This window comes from Hyposmocoma kahamanoa, unplaced genomic scaffold (assembly GCF_003589595.1).
Source record: "Hyposmocoma kahamanoa isolate Upper Pololo Valley unplaced genomic scaffold, ASM358959v1 88, whole genome shotgun sequence".
In the NCBI taxonomy this organism is placed as follows: domain Eukaryota; kingdom Metazoa; phylum Arthropoda; class Insecta; order Lepidoptera; family Cosmopterigidae; genus Hyposmocoma; species Hyposmocoma kahamanoa.
In genome coordinates, this window is record NW_020654466.1 from 7,480,936 (window position 1) to 7,497,623 (window position 16,688).

Consider the following 16,688-nt stretch of genomic DNA (forward strand, 5'->3'; position numbering starts at 1 on the left):
ATTAAACAAAAGTATCCTAATATCAGATATCCAATATTAGGTTCGCATAGATATCCGATATTAAGATTTCACAAATCTAAAAGAAACTACACACTACAACTGAGTAAACATTATCGGTTTGAAAATATTTATGTATTTGTATTATTAGATGCTAGACTTTATAAAATATAGCATTTGCAACGATAATTTGTACTTACCCCGGCGAAAACAATACTTTTTCATAGAATAATATATTATTTTGTATCGGAAAAAGTAACGTGGTCTCACTGTTCTGCCATTTTCTAAACTAGTCAGCTGATTTTTTTTACAGTCGTGTCACTTTATATTTATTTTTTTAAAAATGAAATAAAAAATAGATGACTATAGAAAAAAAAGAGATAGTCTATTATCCGAAATTAGGCAACTGTCCGATAGGGTGCTTTTCCCCTTTCGCGGGAAACAAAATGCTTTTTCGCGAATAATAATTTTCTTTTTGAAAGAAAGAAAGAAAAGAAAGAAAATAATATTTATTTGTTCTCTACTAGCAATACAAAGTAAATCTTAATATTAAACATTGAGATCCAAAATGGTCACCACTCAGCATTTGTCGGGTTGTGCATACAAAACAACCCAACCCAGATATTTTGTGGTGTTTTGTTTATATATAATATTGTTTACAATTATGGTTTTTATTAATATGTACGATCATCTACTGAAATTTAGTTAGGATTTTTTAAGACACCTCTTATACGTATTGCGTGAAACACCTGTAAGAACGTGGGAAAAATCTGCATTGTATCCGGAATTTATAACTTCTAATGAATATAAATAGACCGACATTTGTAAGTCGATGTTTTTTTTGTTGAATGACCATTGTCGTTGAGAGTAGTACTTAGAATGTTCTGATTTGAGATAATAAGTCTAAACGTCTAAGTTAGTCTGAATTTAGGAGTGAAATTTCGAAATCTTTCTCTGTGTTTCAATTTCTGAAGTTCAATTATTTATTTTTTAATAGGATTTGCCTTTACTTTAACGTTTAGATTAGATGGCTTTTACTCCAGTCACCTGAGGAGAATCGGAAAAAGCTGTTTTGCTAGTTTTAAAATAGTTTACGTGTTTACTATTAAATAATGGTCTTACAAAAAATATACGGTACACCTGAAGATATTGTCTAAAGAATGTGTTAATGTGTTACACGATGCTTTATCCGGTTATACAGGTTGTATATTTGAAAGTGAGACATACTCATACATGTCATAGTAAATCATGTTACAATTTAACATAGACTGAAATAAAATTATGATATGGGATAGAACAAAAAATAAATCAACAAATGTGTTGTGGAGTGTACATAGGAATAAACCGATTCCCTTTACGCTTGATTTCGAGTGCAATATAGTATTCCCTACTACTAAGCGAGCGCCGAGTGAGACAGCAACAACAACAATGATTTCACATCTCCCTTCCTACTTTTTCGCGGACTTAGGACCGACAAAGCACCTCATTTCTCTAGAAAATAAAAACTAAGTTACTCACTTTCTCATTTATGTTATGATGGAAATAGCTGTTATCAAAATGATTACGTTCTAGCTTATGTTAATTATTTTTTACTTGAACTCATCGAAATGTTTTACGCACTAAAAAGGATAAGTTTATGATTTGGTAACTAGTTAACATTAATAAGAATTGAGGTTTTCAACGTAGTTTAAAATGTGAAATCACGTTATTTACAATGATCGATTTTTTTAGTTATTTACAGTTTATTTACACTTACGCGGTATGGAGCAAGTGTTCAAAATGTCCACCGTTTTCCACAATACATAGTCTGGCACGGCATCGTAAATTTTGTTTTAAATTTTTCAACACAAGCACATTTTGTCTCACTGTATAAAATGCTGAGATAATTCTCTCACGCAACACTTTGACACTGTTCACCTCCTCCGCGTAAACTCCGATTTGGGAATATTTCTCCGAACATTTCAATAGCTTGCGTCACACCATCACCACTTATTGCGTAAAGTCGGACTATCTCAGTCAATTCGACGTTAGAATAAATATCCATTTTGCGGCGATCGGGCGAGCGGAAGTACAAATAATTTACGTGTCTTCGTTAAACCAAGGTCGCGCGTGCACTGTCTCTGTAATTTCGCGTATGCGCCACCGCCCCCACCCCCGATCATTGCTTTGTTTTTCGCCGCCGTGGCAGAGAACAAAGCCACGCCACCGCCCGCCGCTGCGTCGGAGCAATAATCGATAACTAATGTTGTTCACAAGTAGTAGTCGATAAAAAAAAAAGTTTTTTTGTAAAGTTTAAGTTCATTAGTTTATTATTTCTTTGGGTTCAGAATCAGGAATATAACGTATTCTATAAGTATGTCTCACTTTCAAATGTACAGCCTGTATAAAATCCTGAAAACGGGCTAAAATAAAAGACTAAAACGAATTACTTTCGAATAAAATATCTTTCTTTGTACATAATTTTTACAAGCCTTGTTAGTACTAAAATCACATTTATCCCAAAATGACTGACTGACGAAAATTTTACGACACACAGCGCCGCCTGCTGCTCCGTCAGACGCCATCGGGCACTTGTCGACGTCGGATCTGTGTAAAATTTTCTCGGCCTGTTCTTATTATATTCTTATAAATTTACAGTGCGCTGAGTGCGGGGAGCGACCCCCCTCACCTCACCTCCTAAAATCTAGACTTGCGTTAAAATACCTCGCCATAACTTAAAAAATTGGCTCACAAACTTTTTATCTGGTAGACCGCGTGCCAATTTTTTCAGTTTTGCATAGATCCCTTGCCCCTTCTAATATTGAATTGTTTTACAAATTCATCAACTTCAAATGTGTGTTTGACAGCTGACACAATGCTAGTGAGAAACTTTATAAAAATAAGTTATCTAACTGAACATACGTACAGTCGGTGCCCTCATTTCCATCCATATCCACTATTTGTATAGCACTTAGTACAAATACTGGATACTTAAGTGGGGATACCGACCCTGCTAATCTGTGTAACGTGGATTATTCCACTTATGGAAAGCCTAAATTTTGGTCATGGCCTGCCCATTAAGGGTTCCAATGTCCCTATTTTTTTCGTTGACACCAACCCCTTGTAGGTTGGAATGGACGCATGGGGTCAACAAAAACCATTTTGGGAACCACCGCGTGAGAAGTTTGGAATATTGGTAATCGGTGTAATTGCATGGCTCATTTTTTCAGGCGAAAACCATCCTGGACTGACAGAATCCTGAACAAGGTTATTGCTAACAACTACGAGAACATAACGCTACGAGCGGACTTGATATCGTATCAACACATACCACATTACACCATCAGTGACCACAAACCTGTGGTTGCACAGTATAACATTAAGGTTAGAATTCAATTTTGTCAGTGTTATAAAGTATTTGTTGAGCGCATGACATTTTTCTAGTCATCTACCCCTTTCAAAATGTTATTAGCCCACGGATTCTTTCCGAAAAGATATAAAAACCAGGTTTAGCTTTTACTAGCTTATATTGTATGCGTTTAAACTTTACTTAATTACATATGAATAGTTAGTGTGACGGTTGCTGTTGTGCTATTATGTTAGGTAGGCTCGCAAGGATCCACGGAGTTCATTACACGGACCACTGTCCATGGACGACAGGTTAAGTAACCCTGCCTTTTACGACATCGACCACATTTAAAGTGCACAAAATCTTAGATTTTTTTACTAAATTTGGACATTTGATAAGATATCGTTTTACTTTTAGGAGGATATTTATGTTAATAGATCAATGGGAGTCTTGATTTTGGGTCGTATTTGATGTATTGAGATACAGGAGGACAATTTTAAATTTCGTAACTAAAAATGGAAATTTCTATGAAAAGTTAAAATGTTTTATTGTAACCTTTTTGTACATAATTTTGTTTTGATCACTATAAAAGTTGGACACCTGTGCCGTAGGCGTAGAAAATGTGCAAACATGTAAGGCAAAGTTAATGCTAATATTAACTTAAAGTACTTTAATATGGGAATTTCAATGAACTAATTTCGCTTACAGATAATACGAAAATTGATTTCAGAATTCGGTACGTACATTATGTACATTTTGGGGTCCAAAAGTAATTGTACTTTGTTTACATGTTTGCTATAAGTGGATGGAGTTTAATAGCATGATAACTAAAGCATGTATGATGTAATCTATGCATTTATATACTGTTAGGTGTGGCCACATACATTCAGCAATATTCGTAGTATGGCATTACATGTTACAATTATTATTCTTTAGCTACATACATATACATGTGTATAATATATCGTTATTTCGTACCTTTCGTGTAATCGAGCCACATGTAATCATACTTCAAAAGTTCTTTTATCATACGAAAGTCATAAAAAAACGAATTACATGAAACAAATTATGTATAATATGTGAAACACTCCTAATCCTAATCGTTGCATTATAAGGGTTCTTAGCGTTCGAGTCGAGTGCTGTGTTAAACATATCTTTACAAAGCTAAAAAAAAATAAAAACCCCTACCTTACCCCTAGTAAAGGGATGTGTTACCTCATCCATCTTATTTGTCCGACATAACCCCTTCAGATTTTCACTTGTCTCGGTTTTTACAAAATTCTTTGAATGAACTCGACTTATTTACCATCAAAACTGTATTTTAAAAGTACTGTAAAGACGGTAATTTTTATGAAAGGGAATCCTAAAAATACATAAAAGATGGTATAATATAATACACAATTGATTAAAGTTTGATATTCATTGTTATAAATGTTTTTCATTCTACTTTCATAACGGTTGTACTTTTTGGTCAACCCAATATTTGTATAAAAAATGTTGCTTCTTCTTATGACAGCCATGAGCGTTGTACAATTTACCATATACAATTGTCACTTATTTTATGGTCGTTAGCGACAGTCAGCTTTGCAGTCTCGTAGTAGAGGTACCGGTGGTTATTGACATTTTGTCATATTATTTTCACTAATATTGAAATAAAACATAAAAAGAATAAAATATTACTTGCATTTCAGACAAAATTCACAAATCTATTTACGGTAGGAGTCCACGTACGTACTTACAAAATCACAAACATGATTACTATGCATAGCTCTTATGGACAAAATATGTGTTAAGGATTGTAGCAAGTGAACGGCTGTGACTTCTGCCCCAATACAAAATCTACCCCAATGGCAAAAGGACGTTATATATATCTATGTATAGAAAAAGAATACGTTGAGAATTGGTTGGTACAACAGCGCATTCAAATATAATATGAACATTTATTAAACTCAACATTATCTCTATACAATGTGTTGATTTGCATTCTCGCCATATTTACAGAGGTCATTCTATATCCGAAACTGAACCCAATCCTAAAAAAATAAATCGAAAAAAATCGTAAAATCTAATTTTTTTTTTCATTGCATTAAACAAATTTGATGCAAAGGTCATTGACTTGCACGACACTTGCAAACATTTTGAACAATGACCTTAAATGCGCAGAAAGAAACGCATTTTAGATCTATTTGCTGGTGGGGTACGGGTAGCGACGGCGGGAGAGTGTCGTATCGAGCGCGCGATTGGTAGATCAGTAGACCTTGCTTCCCGTACTGCGTCTACGTCACGCTGACATTCCACATACATTCTATTCTAGTCTGTCACAAAATGCCATGTGGTTTGGTATATAAACAAGAGTTAGTAGTGCAAACAAGAATCGCTACGAGGTTCACCAGATTCTCCATGGTAATCCGTCAAGTACAAGTGCGTGTCTATTCTTATGGCATGATTTCATACGTTTGGTTTACGCGGAGGATACGAGTGTCGAAGTTTCTGCTTTCAAAGTTGTGGAGTCTAATGTTGAAACGAAACTCACGTGCGAATCTCTGCAGCTGTGAAGCTAGGTACTTCTAGCAATACTTTCATGTGACCTAAAGTTGGTAAGTACCAAATATAAGTTACAAAAACCTTTTTTCAGTCATCTTTTCTAATTAATGTAAATAAATAGTAAATTATAACAATACTAGTACATAATCAATGAAAAAAATAAGTTAATAAGCGATCGAGAAAGATTACGTATCGCTCGGTGATGTGGGTGGCGGGGTCACTGCCCTTGCGTGGTGCATATGACTTGAGACTATTTTGGAAAACTTTACTTTTTTAACTTTTAGATGATTTAGCATTATTTCTATTATTAATTTCTTAAATGTGGCGAGGATACAAATCAACACACTGTATGGTAAAGATGTTTTGAGAAAAATTCAAATTAAATATTGTTATTTATTTAAGATAAGTTTCTGTTTGCCCACACTAACCTGATGGAAAGCAAAGCTGTGGATGGGTAAATTAAAAGTGTACTAAAATGATACCTATTGCGCTGGTTTTGTATCAAATATTCAACGTTGGAGCCCAGAGTTAATTTTATCGGTGACAGAGCACGAGGTCAATAGTGTTAATTCACTTAAGTGAGATATGAAAGAATTGTAATGCTCGGTCAATTTTGAGTCCTATTTTCTTGCTCGTTATTCAAGAATGTGTAACCCACGGACATCAGTATACATTTGGTTGCTTGCGTATATACGATGGAGACATTCGAGATTTACGAAAATAAGCGAGTGTAGCACAAAGATAAAGTCACTTCAAATATTGACTATGTGTGTGATTGAGAACTTCACAAACCTAATTAAATTGCTTTGCAGCTTTCCTCACGATGTTTTCGTTTACCGAATAGGTTATGGTAAATTTTAAAATTAAAGAATAATGACGAACTCCCATATAATTTTTTGTTGACGTAATTTTTATGCGTATGTTTATGAAAAATATGTGAAAATATGGACTTTAAATTCCTGAAAAAATTTGGTTTTGGGTTTACTATTGTGAGGAGTCTGAAATTGAAGATATTCCTCAATCATATATGTGTATGAAGTTTTGGAGGTTATAATAATATTAAATTACTCAATAAAATATATTCGGTATATTATTATAGCAAAATAAATTACAGAAGCCTTAAACAGAGTTAATATAAGTTGAATGGTGCCGTGGGCTTTTGACGTGACGAAAGTTCAGAGGAAAATATTTTTTATAAGGTATGGTCCAAAGTTAAGCTATGAGAAAACTGAGTTAATATATACTATGCGCTGGTAATTCTGGCATAAAATATTTTTTGTGAAACATGCCATCTATCCGTGTTATTGGGAACTTTTTCTTAGTTTTACTACTTTCTCGTTTGGAATACAGTAGTTAATCTTTTATTCAAATCAGTCGAATCAGTACATTTGATATTACGTGAATTATCTATAGGTAGGTATTGAAAATCTATTTTTGATGGTTAGCTCAACGATAGTTGTAGATATCAGTCCGTTTACATACTAATTAGTTATTTGAATTTAATTTAAATATGATTTTAGTTCTGCACTTAGATAAATTTTTCCAATTATACTAAAGGCCTGTCTAAGTCTAATTAATTTATTTTATTTAAACTTTATTATGCCGCTTGAAGACGCTAAAGAATTCTTTTAACAATAATTTCGTCATTGTTCTATCGCACATAAACTCCAGAGAGAAATCCAGAGGTGCAACCCCGGATTCAACCCACGCCCTGTGTTTGAGCCGAGGTCAAACCATTTATCTTTTGCTGTACTTAAATTTTTAATTTCTAAGTTTCTTCGTACATTTGTGAAGGTTCAGTAGCAATATCTCTCGCTAAAGAAGATTCACAATCTTTGGGAAATTAGTGAAGTCTTCAACTGGATTAGACTATGACCTAGACTCTTCTTAGTGGAGACTTGTGACTCGGGGAGACTCGTGACTCGGGGTCTTCCCGTACTTCGTCCGACATCCGCGCGAAACAATTACCTTGAAATAAGTAATACTCAAATTATAAAAAACGCATGATGCGAATGAAGCTTCCTAAGTGACACTGTATTTTTATTAGGTCGAGTATTACGTATTTGACAGTACCTAATTGTTTCGCACGGAGAACGGGTTACAATCGGTAATTTCCGTAAAACTCGAATGGCTCCAAAGTTGGTACTATAGACAATAATATTGTACAATTTGTTTTTCTTGAGATATGGACTACATTGTCTACGCGCGCTTTATTAATGCATGAATGCTATACTGCTGTCCACTAACTAAAATGTGGTTAAGTGACAAATGGTCAAATATTTGTTTTAAATAATAATAAAATAAAAAATAAACGCAACACACTCATAGCCCCGCATTAGGGGAACCCTGTGTCGCGGGTGCCATGGGCACACACATAGACAACTACAAATTACACCTAAACTCACGAGAAAAATAAATATAGGCCATACACATACTTCTCCCGGCCTGGGAATCGAACCAGGACCTCTGCGTGACAGCCATGGTAACCGTTCGGCCACCGAGGCAGTTAAATAGCAAAAGATGAGCACAAATTGTATTTTTTAATAACAGTTAAAATACGTGTTCGACTTATCGGAGCTTACTCTAACGATGCATAGCTGAAATATCATTAAACAATTTCAATATTCTAAACGTGGGTTAAGATTTTTTATGATATCATACAAAATGATTTTGTCACTTAGCCGCGTTTTAGTTAGCGGACGGTAGTATAGTATACTAGACTAATATCTATAGTATGAAGCGCCGTCGTCCATGTATGCCCTAGTGTTGCTAACCTGCCAACCGCATAAGACAATACATGGCCTGGTGGTGTTGATATTCCGGTTATGTTGCCATTTGAACCACGAAAACTGTTTAGGGCTATTTCTCTTGAAAATAACTTGAATAGGCATTTACTAGACAAACGCGTAAAGTCGTCTTTTTTATGATACTAAATGACGGGACGAACAAGTCGTGCGCCTTGTCGTGCGCGAGATTTAAATCATAACGATGAGGGGGACTGCATCTGCGCCCGTTACCCTGAGACGTAAGTTGACTAGCCCGATATGCCTGTATCAACCGCACTGTACCAACATTCTTCAAAACCGGAGCGCTGTAATGCTCACATTACTGCTAGGCAGTTGAAATAGGTAAGGTGGCATTCCCTAGATGAATAGGCATTATTTAGGTGTATGCACACCTAAATCGTCGATTTCGTCGTTATCGGTATCAAATGCGCACTTATTTTTTAATAAAAAAAGACGAACTGTTTTACAAGCCACGTCGTCACTTAACATCAGGTGAAATTGTGGTCAAGATTTTGTTCAACGTTATTTTGTGATCAGTCTAATAACTTTGAACAGATGATATAATTTCATAGATTTCTCGCAGATGGCGCTACGGCAAAAAAGTCGTTCCAAAACCAAAATAAAGATCTGCACAAACGAATGGAAAAATTGGTGAGGTCCGTTGGTTTGTTCCGTGGCTTAGTTTGGCATAGCGTCTGGCACAGTTTGCTGGGAGACGTTGGTTCGAATACTACTGGATCGAAGTGATTTTTTTGTAAATGACAAACTAGTGGAGTAATTTCACAAAAAAATAGTTGGATATCATGTTGGTGAAACATCCTGACATTCAATAAAACTTAATTGCTATGGACACCAGGATATCAGATGTTGAGTCTCATACGGCTAATTGTTTGGACCTTCTGTTAACAACTGATCCAGACCGCTACTCTGTGGTTGTGGAGGCCCCACTGTGCGCGCAGCATAGGGGCTAATCTTGCCTCTTATCCAGAAGGCAGCAAATCCTTTTGGTCCCTGGCCAAAGCGGTCGAATCTGACTTTTGTCGCCAATCTCTGCCACCTCTCCTGAGGCCGGATGGCTCGCTGGCTTATACTCCGGAAGAGAAGGCGAATCTTTTTGCCTCACTCTTTGCAGAGAGTTCGCGTCTGGATGCCGCAGGGAACCTACCACCTACTTTACCTCAGACTGGCTACACTATAGCGCCAGTTCGCATACGCCAAAAAGAAGTACTTAGAACTCTGCGAAATCTAGACGTGAATAAAGCTAGCGGGCCAGATGGAATTCCTGCAATAATCTTGCCCGTACCGCCTGTCACTTGAGACTGGTGTAGTTCCCAGGTTGTGGAAGCTTGCAAACGTGCAACCTGTGCCGAAAAAGGGAAGCAGAGCTGACCCTGCCAACTATAGACCTATCTTAGTCACTTCCATACTGCAAGGTCTTGGAACGCGTACTCAACAACCGTCTCCTGTCGTGCCTTGAAGACAACGACCTCCTCAGTGATCGCCAGTATGGATTTCGACGAGGGCGATCTACTGGGGATCTTCTTTGTATGCCTGTCACATATGGAGCGAGGCTATAGAAAACCAAGGCGAAGCACTTGCAGTGTCTTTGGACATTGCTATAGCTTTTGACAGGGTCTGGCACGCAAGCCTTTTAAGTAAGCTTCCCTGTTATGGGCTTCCCACTGACTTTTGCAATTGGATCTCGGATTTCTTGAGTGAACGTTCGATTCGAGTGGTCTTAGAAGTCTACACTTCCGAACATATGGCGATAGATAAAGATAGAGTTCCTCAGGGTTCCGTTCTGTCTGCAACTCTCTTTCTACTGCATATCAATGATATGTTAATTCCAGGTACCTTTGCGTATACTGATGACAGCACAGTTGTAGATATGTACTTGACCAATGCAAGGGTCAGTGGAGAGGAAATCCAGTCTTGTAGAGAGTCCATGGTTAGCCGTTTGAATTTGACACTCCAGGCAGTCTCCGATTGAGTGATGCCAATCTTGTCAAATTTAACGCTACCAAATCTCAGGCGTATCTATTCTCCACAAAACGGAGTCCCTTCGAGCTGACTCCGACTTTTCGTGATATATCCATACCGATAGCCGACTGCCTCCACCTACTTGGAATGGACCTGTCGTCTAATTTGAACTTCGGCAGATACATTGAATTCATGGCCAAAATGCAGCAAGGAAGCTTCGCATCCTTTCCAGGGTGAGGCGTTGCTTTACACCGGGACAGTTGCTTCAGCTGTACCAAGCACACGTCCGATCGTGCATGGAGTACTGCTGCAACCTTTGGGATGGCTCTGCTACATATCAACTGGTCATTTTGGATTCAATTGACAATCGTGACAAGAGGCTTATTGGTGTCTTGGAATTAGCGGAGGCGAAGCTGCAAAGCCTTGAACACCGCCGTACAGTTGCCCGCTTATCGGTATTTTGCAGGATATATCACGGAAAGTGTGCGATGGAATTACACGATTTCCCCTTCCTCCGCCTTCCCCTTTCCATCACCGGGGGACTAGGCGTAGGCATGGGTTCCACCCCTATGTTGTGGATATTCCAAAGATTCGCACGAAGCGTTACGCTTCCACGTTTATATGGCGAACGGCTTTGGAGTGGAATTCCCTGCCTGCAGACTTGTTCCCTGAACCTTATAACTTAGGCCTTTTCAAGGCGTGATTGAATAGGCATTATTTAGGTGTGCATGCTCCATCGTCGACTTCATCGTCACTTTCCATCAGGTGAGATGGAGGTCAAATGTGCACTTATATTTTATAAAAAAAAAAAGAACAGATGAGTTACATGTTGTAGAGTCAACACCCAAGCAGCAGTGCTAGCACGCCAAGGCGCGACTTGCGCAAGAAGCGACATAGAAGCGCGAGAATAGCTGTATCTCGAGCTTCTGAGTGGCTGGAATCTCGCCATTTGTAGTTGGACTTTTAGACAAGTTCATCCAGTTCTAGGATTTTGCATTTCTTAAGACGTCTTATTGAACCAGGGATAGTAAGTTGCCCAGCACGCTGGATCTTTTTTATTCCATTAATTTACAGAAGAAAAGGAAACCCTGAAATAATATATATGAACATATTATTAGGTTACCTAGATTATGTTCTACTTACAGCCAAATATATATATATATATATATATATAGATTAGACATTTTTCGTTCTTCCCGTAATGTTTTAAAAAATAACTTTCTCGAATCGCTTCCGGAGTAATTTTATAATTTTTTGTTTTACTTTTTGTTGCTTATAATTATTTTATTACCTTAAATGCTCTATACGTCTGTAATAAATAGACAAATAAGTACAATACTAATGTAAAATTACACTGTTATCTAAGGGTATATGTACTACTGTTGATGTACCTTATCTATAAAATAAAAATAAAATGAAATGTGGTTTCAACCGCAACGCTGAAAAATATCTATGCCATAGGATTGTTTTGTCTTACAGGTTAGCTTGCTGATTTTTATACAGCAACTATCTAAGGCGTGTTTCAGCTTTAATGGTCACACTGTTGTAATTAACACATTGCATGCTTGCATGGTAGATACGTCACGGCTTCACACGCTCCGTAGTAGCCGACAATATGAGTGTGATGTCGCCTATACGAATGCGAAGTGCTCTTATTCCACCGGCCGCCGAAGCATTGTCATATGCGTTTGCGGATGTGCCGGATTCGTCTAACATAAGCGTTGACTCTATGGCTGCAATGGTGAACGAGGAAGAACCCTCACAATTAGACGAACAGGTAAGGTACTTAAATGCTGACTAGTTGTGTGGTAACCACCAGGAATTTTTGCAAACAAATTTTTGTTTAATTAGTATCGGAATTGAAATTTAGCATTCACATTTATTTCTCTCGTGAGTTTGGGTCTAATTTGTGGTTGTCTACGTGGGTGTCCATGGCACCCGCGACACAGGGTTTCCCTAGTGCGGGGCTATGTTGAGTGTGTGCGTTATTATTATTATTATTATTATTATTATTAGCATCACAAATTTATGGTCAAAAGTAACCTGTCAGCCTTTATATGTGATATCTTAATAACAAAAAGATATTTAATAACGTTTTTCATTTACATGTGAAGTTATATAGAGGACTATAAAAAAGCTTTTTATAAAATTGCCAAACTTCCTCTGTGGTCGAATGGTTACCATCCTGGACTGCCACGCAGAGGTCCCGGGTTCGATTCCCGGGCCGGGAGAAATATTTGTGTGCCTCACATTTCTTATCTCTCGTGAGTTTGGGTGTAATTTGTGGTTGTCTATGTGTGTGTCCAAGGCACCCGCGATCCAGGGTTGCCCTATTGCGGGGCTATGAGTGTGTGCACGTTATGTTATTCTGGTCTGTGTGTGTGTGTTATTTGGCAATTTTTGTAGCTTTGTTTGTGTTATTATTAAATTATTTTTGAAACTTCTATTTGGTTGCACGTTAACAAAGTATTTTATAATATACTTATCTTCGCATGTCGCATGTTTTTATCAGAAATTACTCCCTACAAGTAAATAATTACTAGGTATTAATGATAATGAGAGAAATTAGTAAGGTCTGCAGATTCGTTATCTAGCTCAGTTGGGAGAGCGATAGATGGATAGCCCGCTTTAGGCGAAAATGCAGCTGGTTCAAGTCTAGCCAGATCGAATGAATTAAAATTTCTTTGGGATTGTTAGATATTTGTATCATTTATAATGAATAAAATGGGTGGTAAGTGGGGAGGAGGAGGTTCCATTCCTTTTTAGCAAAACTGTGGTAAGCGACAAATCGCTTGTAGGCGTATGTAGTAGGGTTATGACGAAACAAACAGGTACTGGGCATACTTTATAACATCTAATTTCTGTATTTCACCTATTTTATTTTTCAACGAATTTAAATACTGTTTTCATATTGGATTATTAATTTACGTCTATATTATAAAGTCCATAATACTCGAAGTAAAAAAGTGATTACGAAGAAATTTAGTATCAATTTATTTGGCAGGTATTCGCAAATTACACGGAGAAAACCGTAGAGTTTGCGCCTATAATGGGGGTTTGGTACATTGGAGACGCCGACTTCAGAACACAGTGCACATTAACGCCTGATGTCGAAATAAACCCCAACGATTGGATCGGCATTTATGATGTAAGTATACTCGTATATACTCTATACAATATATGAATGTATACACTCTGAGCCTATTACTATAAATAAGTTGTATAAAATGTATGTGGGAATGCATGGTAACATTGTGAATGAATCATAGATGTAAATGAGCGGATAGAATGACTGGAAGATGTCTTGACGAGTGAATGGTTGGCGCAAATGAAAGGACATTCAGATAGACGACGTTCGAGCTGTAAGGTGTTTTTTTTTTCTGTTCCGTGTTTGTCTTCCAAATTTCATTTACAAATAAACTAATTAACCAGTTCAATAGTTTAATTTTCGACGATCCCACATGTATCGAAAAAAGGATTCCACGTTTGGTTTTACCCGAAACCAAGCCTCTAGCAACTTTAAGTTGTTTAACAGCTCTGAACCATGGATGTTGGATATTCGTAAAATAGCCTGTTGATTTATTTATTTATTTATGATAGATACACCAACAGCATATATATTAAAATATTTAGTAAATTAAGACTAATAAGTGTACATAATTCTGATACACAAGCCAATTATTGGTGAACACAACATTCAATGTTTACTCCATTTGATTTCTAATTCAGCCGTCAGATGATGCCTCTAGTCTGTTACAATTTTTTGGAAGTACCAACACTTTAATGAATATTCCTTTTTTAGGCAAATTTCCACAGCTTAGACGACTATATAGCATACGAGTACCTTGCAAAAGTCAGTGTGCCTCAGGCGCCTGCAGCAGAGGGACAGCCGCGCACGATCACTCTGAGCTTTCCTGTGGGTAGCGGCGTGCGGACACCAGGCTTCTACCGATTTATCTACTTTAGTCAGCCTAATAACGATGTTAGAAGTGTTTTAGGTATGCAGCATTTGTGTTTGTTATTTAATACTGGATTATGTGTTACTATACACTAGTTGGTTCAACAAATTAAGGTCGCGGGGGTTAAACTTGTACACAAGTTAGGACTCTCCATCAATCAAAGTAACTATCAGTAGGTCCTTACTTTGATTAACTACAGTACCCTACGCTAGTAGTGTAGGGCCTTAAGTTTAGAGAAGACACACAGTTTTTGTATTGAATTTATTGTTTTTTATGTTATTATAGTACTTCGATAGTGGTTAAGAAATCTCACAAATTCGTAACGTAAATTTCCTTTTTTATGGCTAAAATAACGGCGCATTAGACCTCCATCTCACCTGACGGAAAATGACAATAAGGTCGACGATGGAGCCTGCACACACCTTTTTTATAATGCCTATTAACTGTCGGTGGCTTTGAAAAGGTCCAAGCTCGTTAGGAGTGAAAACTCCATGTGGAAGCGTAACATGCAAATCTTGGGTATATCAACAACATAGTGTTGGAACCTTAGCCTCTATCTAGTCCCCGATGATAATAAAATGATGGTGAATGCAATTCCGTCGCGCACTCTCTGTGATACATATTGTAGAATACTGAGACTGTTGATGTAACTGTAAATTTCAATAGATATTTTAGAAATATAAAAAAAATATCATGTCATTAATAATTTATACGTCTCAAAAAAGTAATAACACTGAGATGTTAATCCATTGCCTATGATTAATATTCATACTTTACGAATGAATACTCGCACATTTATTCATTAAATTATCGAAAACTTTTTATCAATATACCTCATCTCTAGCAAATGCAGTGTAATGAAGTAGGTAACGATGTCGTAAATAATTAATCAATTATTGAGACAAAAAATGGTTTTCCCCTTATTTCTCACAAATAAACGTTGATTTGGTGTTATTTTTACTTTAATGTAATGCATTTACTTAAACAAAGATTATTTATTTAAAAGCGAGTCTTATAAAAATAGTTTATGAAATATAAATTAGTGCACGTCGTTACAAGGTTATACTGTGTAAATTTTTATGAACTGTCACAGGGATCATCCTAGATTATTAATTTTAGTATAGCACATATTGCCTAATCAGTAGCCGTTTTTTTTGAAAGCTAATGAATGAATGCTTATTTATGTACAGGTATTTCCGAACCGTTTGAAGTAAGCAGTACAGAAGACCGGTTAGTAACGATCGAATCATCCGAACAAGCGTCAGGCAGTAGCACTTCACCAGGGAAGTCCTCTACGGCCACTACAGACATATTCGCAGATTTCACAGGCCTTGACGTTGGTAAGCTGTCCAGGCATTTCTCAAACGATTTGAGCATTGACTGACTAAAGCGATACCTGCCCGGCTCGCCGGCAAACGATAGAAAGAAGGATTCGTAGTTTTTAAGTCACAAATTGGTATTTTCATATTTGCTTGGTTGGTTTTTAATTTACTTTTGACAATGTAATAGCTTTATTGGGTTCTTTAATAAGGGCTATGTTATAAATTGGCAGGAGTTTGATATTGTTAGTACATAGTGTAGTTTAAACTCGTTCTGCGTACTAATTGAAATTATAAAAGAATAATAGCTTTGGTATGTGTGTAATTGATTAATTATTATAGACTTTCTACAAACAAATTCCGGCGATTATTGTACGATGTGTAAACATATCGCACAACACCTTCAACAATCATACAACTCGAAAATGGTAAATGTGGCAAGTAAAATGTAATCAGTAATCAGTGCCTCTACCATGAGGTTACAGTGACAGTTACCGCTAGCGACCTGCTGCTCCGTGGCCGAACGGTTACCATGCCGTACTGCCACGCAGAGGTCCCAGGTTCGATTCCTGGGCCGGGAGAAATATTTATATCGCCTACATTTATTTCTGCCGTGAGTTTGGATGTAATTTGTGATTGTCTATCTGTGTGTGTCCATGGCACCCGCGACACAGGGTTACCCTAGTGCGGGGCTATGTTGAGTGTGTGCGTTATTATTATTAACTGTCACAGTAAACTCGTGGTAGAGGCATAGTCGTCTTCAATAGAGCTTCAG

At 37.1% G+C, this 16,688-nt stretch overlaps 1 protein-coding gene across 3 annotated transcripts in view; it reads left to right on the forward strand.

Annotated features, from left to right (window-relative positions):
* Positions 1-16,331, forward strand: part of LOC113235767 (inositol polyphosphate 5-phosphatase K-like) — a 30,272-nt gene extending 13,941 nt beyond the window's left edge. Inside the window, exons 6-10 of one of the 3 annotated variants that reach the window (XM_026471659.1) lie at positions 3,207-3,360; positions 5,017-5,052; positions 13,640-13,783; positions 14,438-14,633; positions 15,785-16,331. In XM_026471659.1, the coding sequence (XP_026327444.1) occupies positions 3,207-3,360; positions 5,017-5,052; positions 13,640-13,783; positions 14,438-14,633; positions 15,785-15,978 (724 nt within the window). In that variant the 3' untranslated portion in view covers positions 15,979-16,331. Of the gene's footprint in view, positions 1-3,206; positions 3,361-5,016; positions 5,053-12,211; positions 12,413-13,639; positions 13,784-14,437; positions 14,634-15,784 lie in introns of all 3 variants that reach the window. The other 2 variants (XM_026471658.1, XM_026471660.1) reach the window with 2 other exon arrangements.
* The last annotated feature ends 357 nt before the right edge of the window (positions 16,332-16,688 follow it).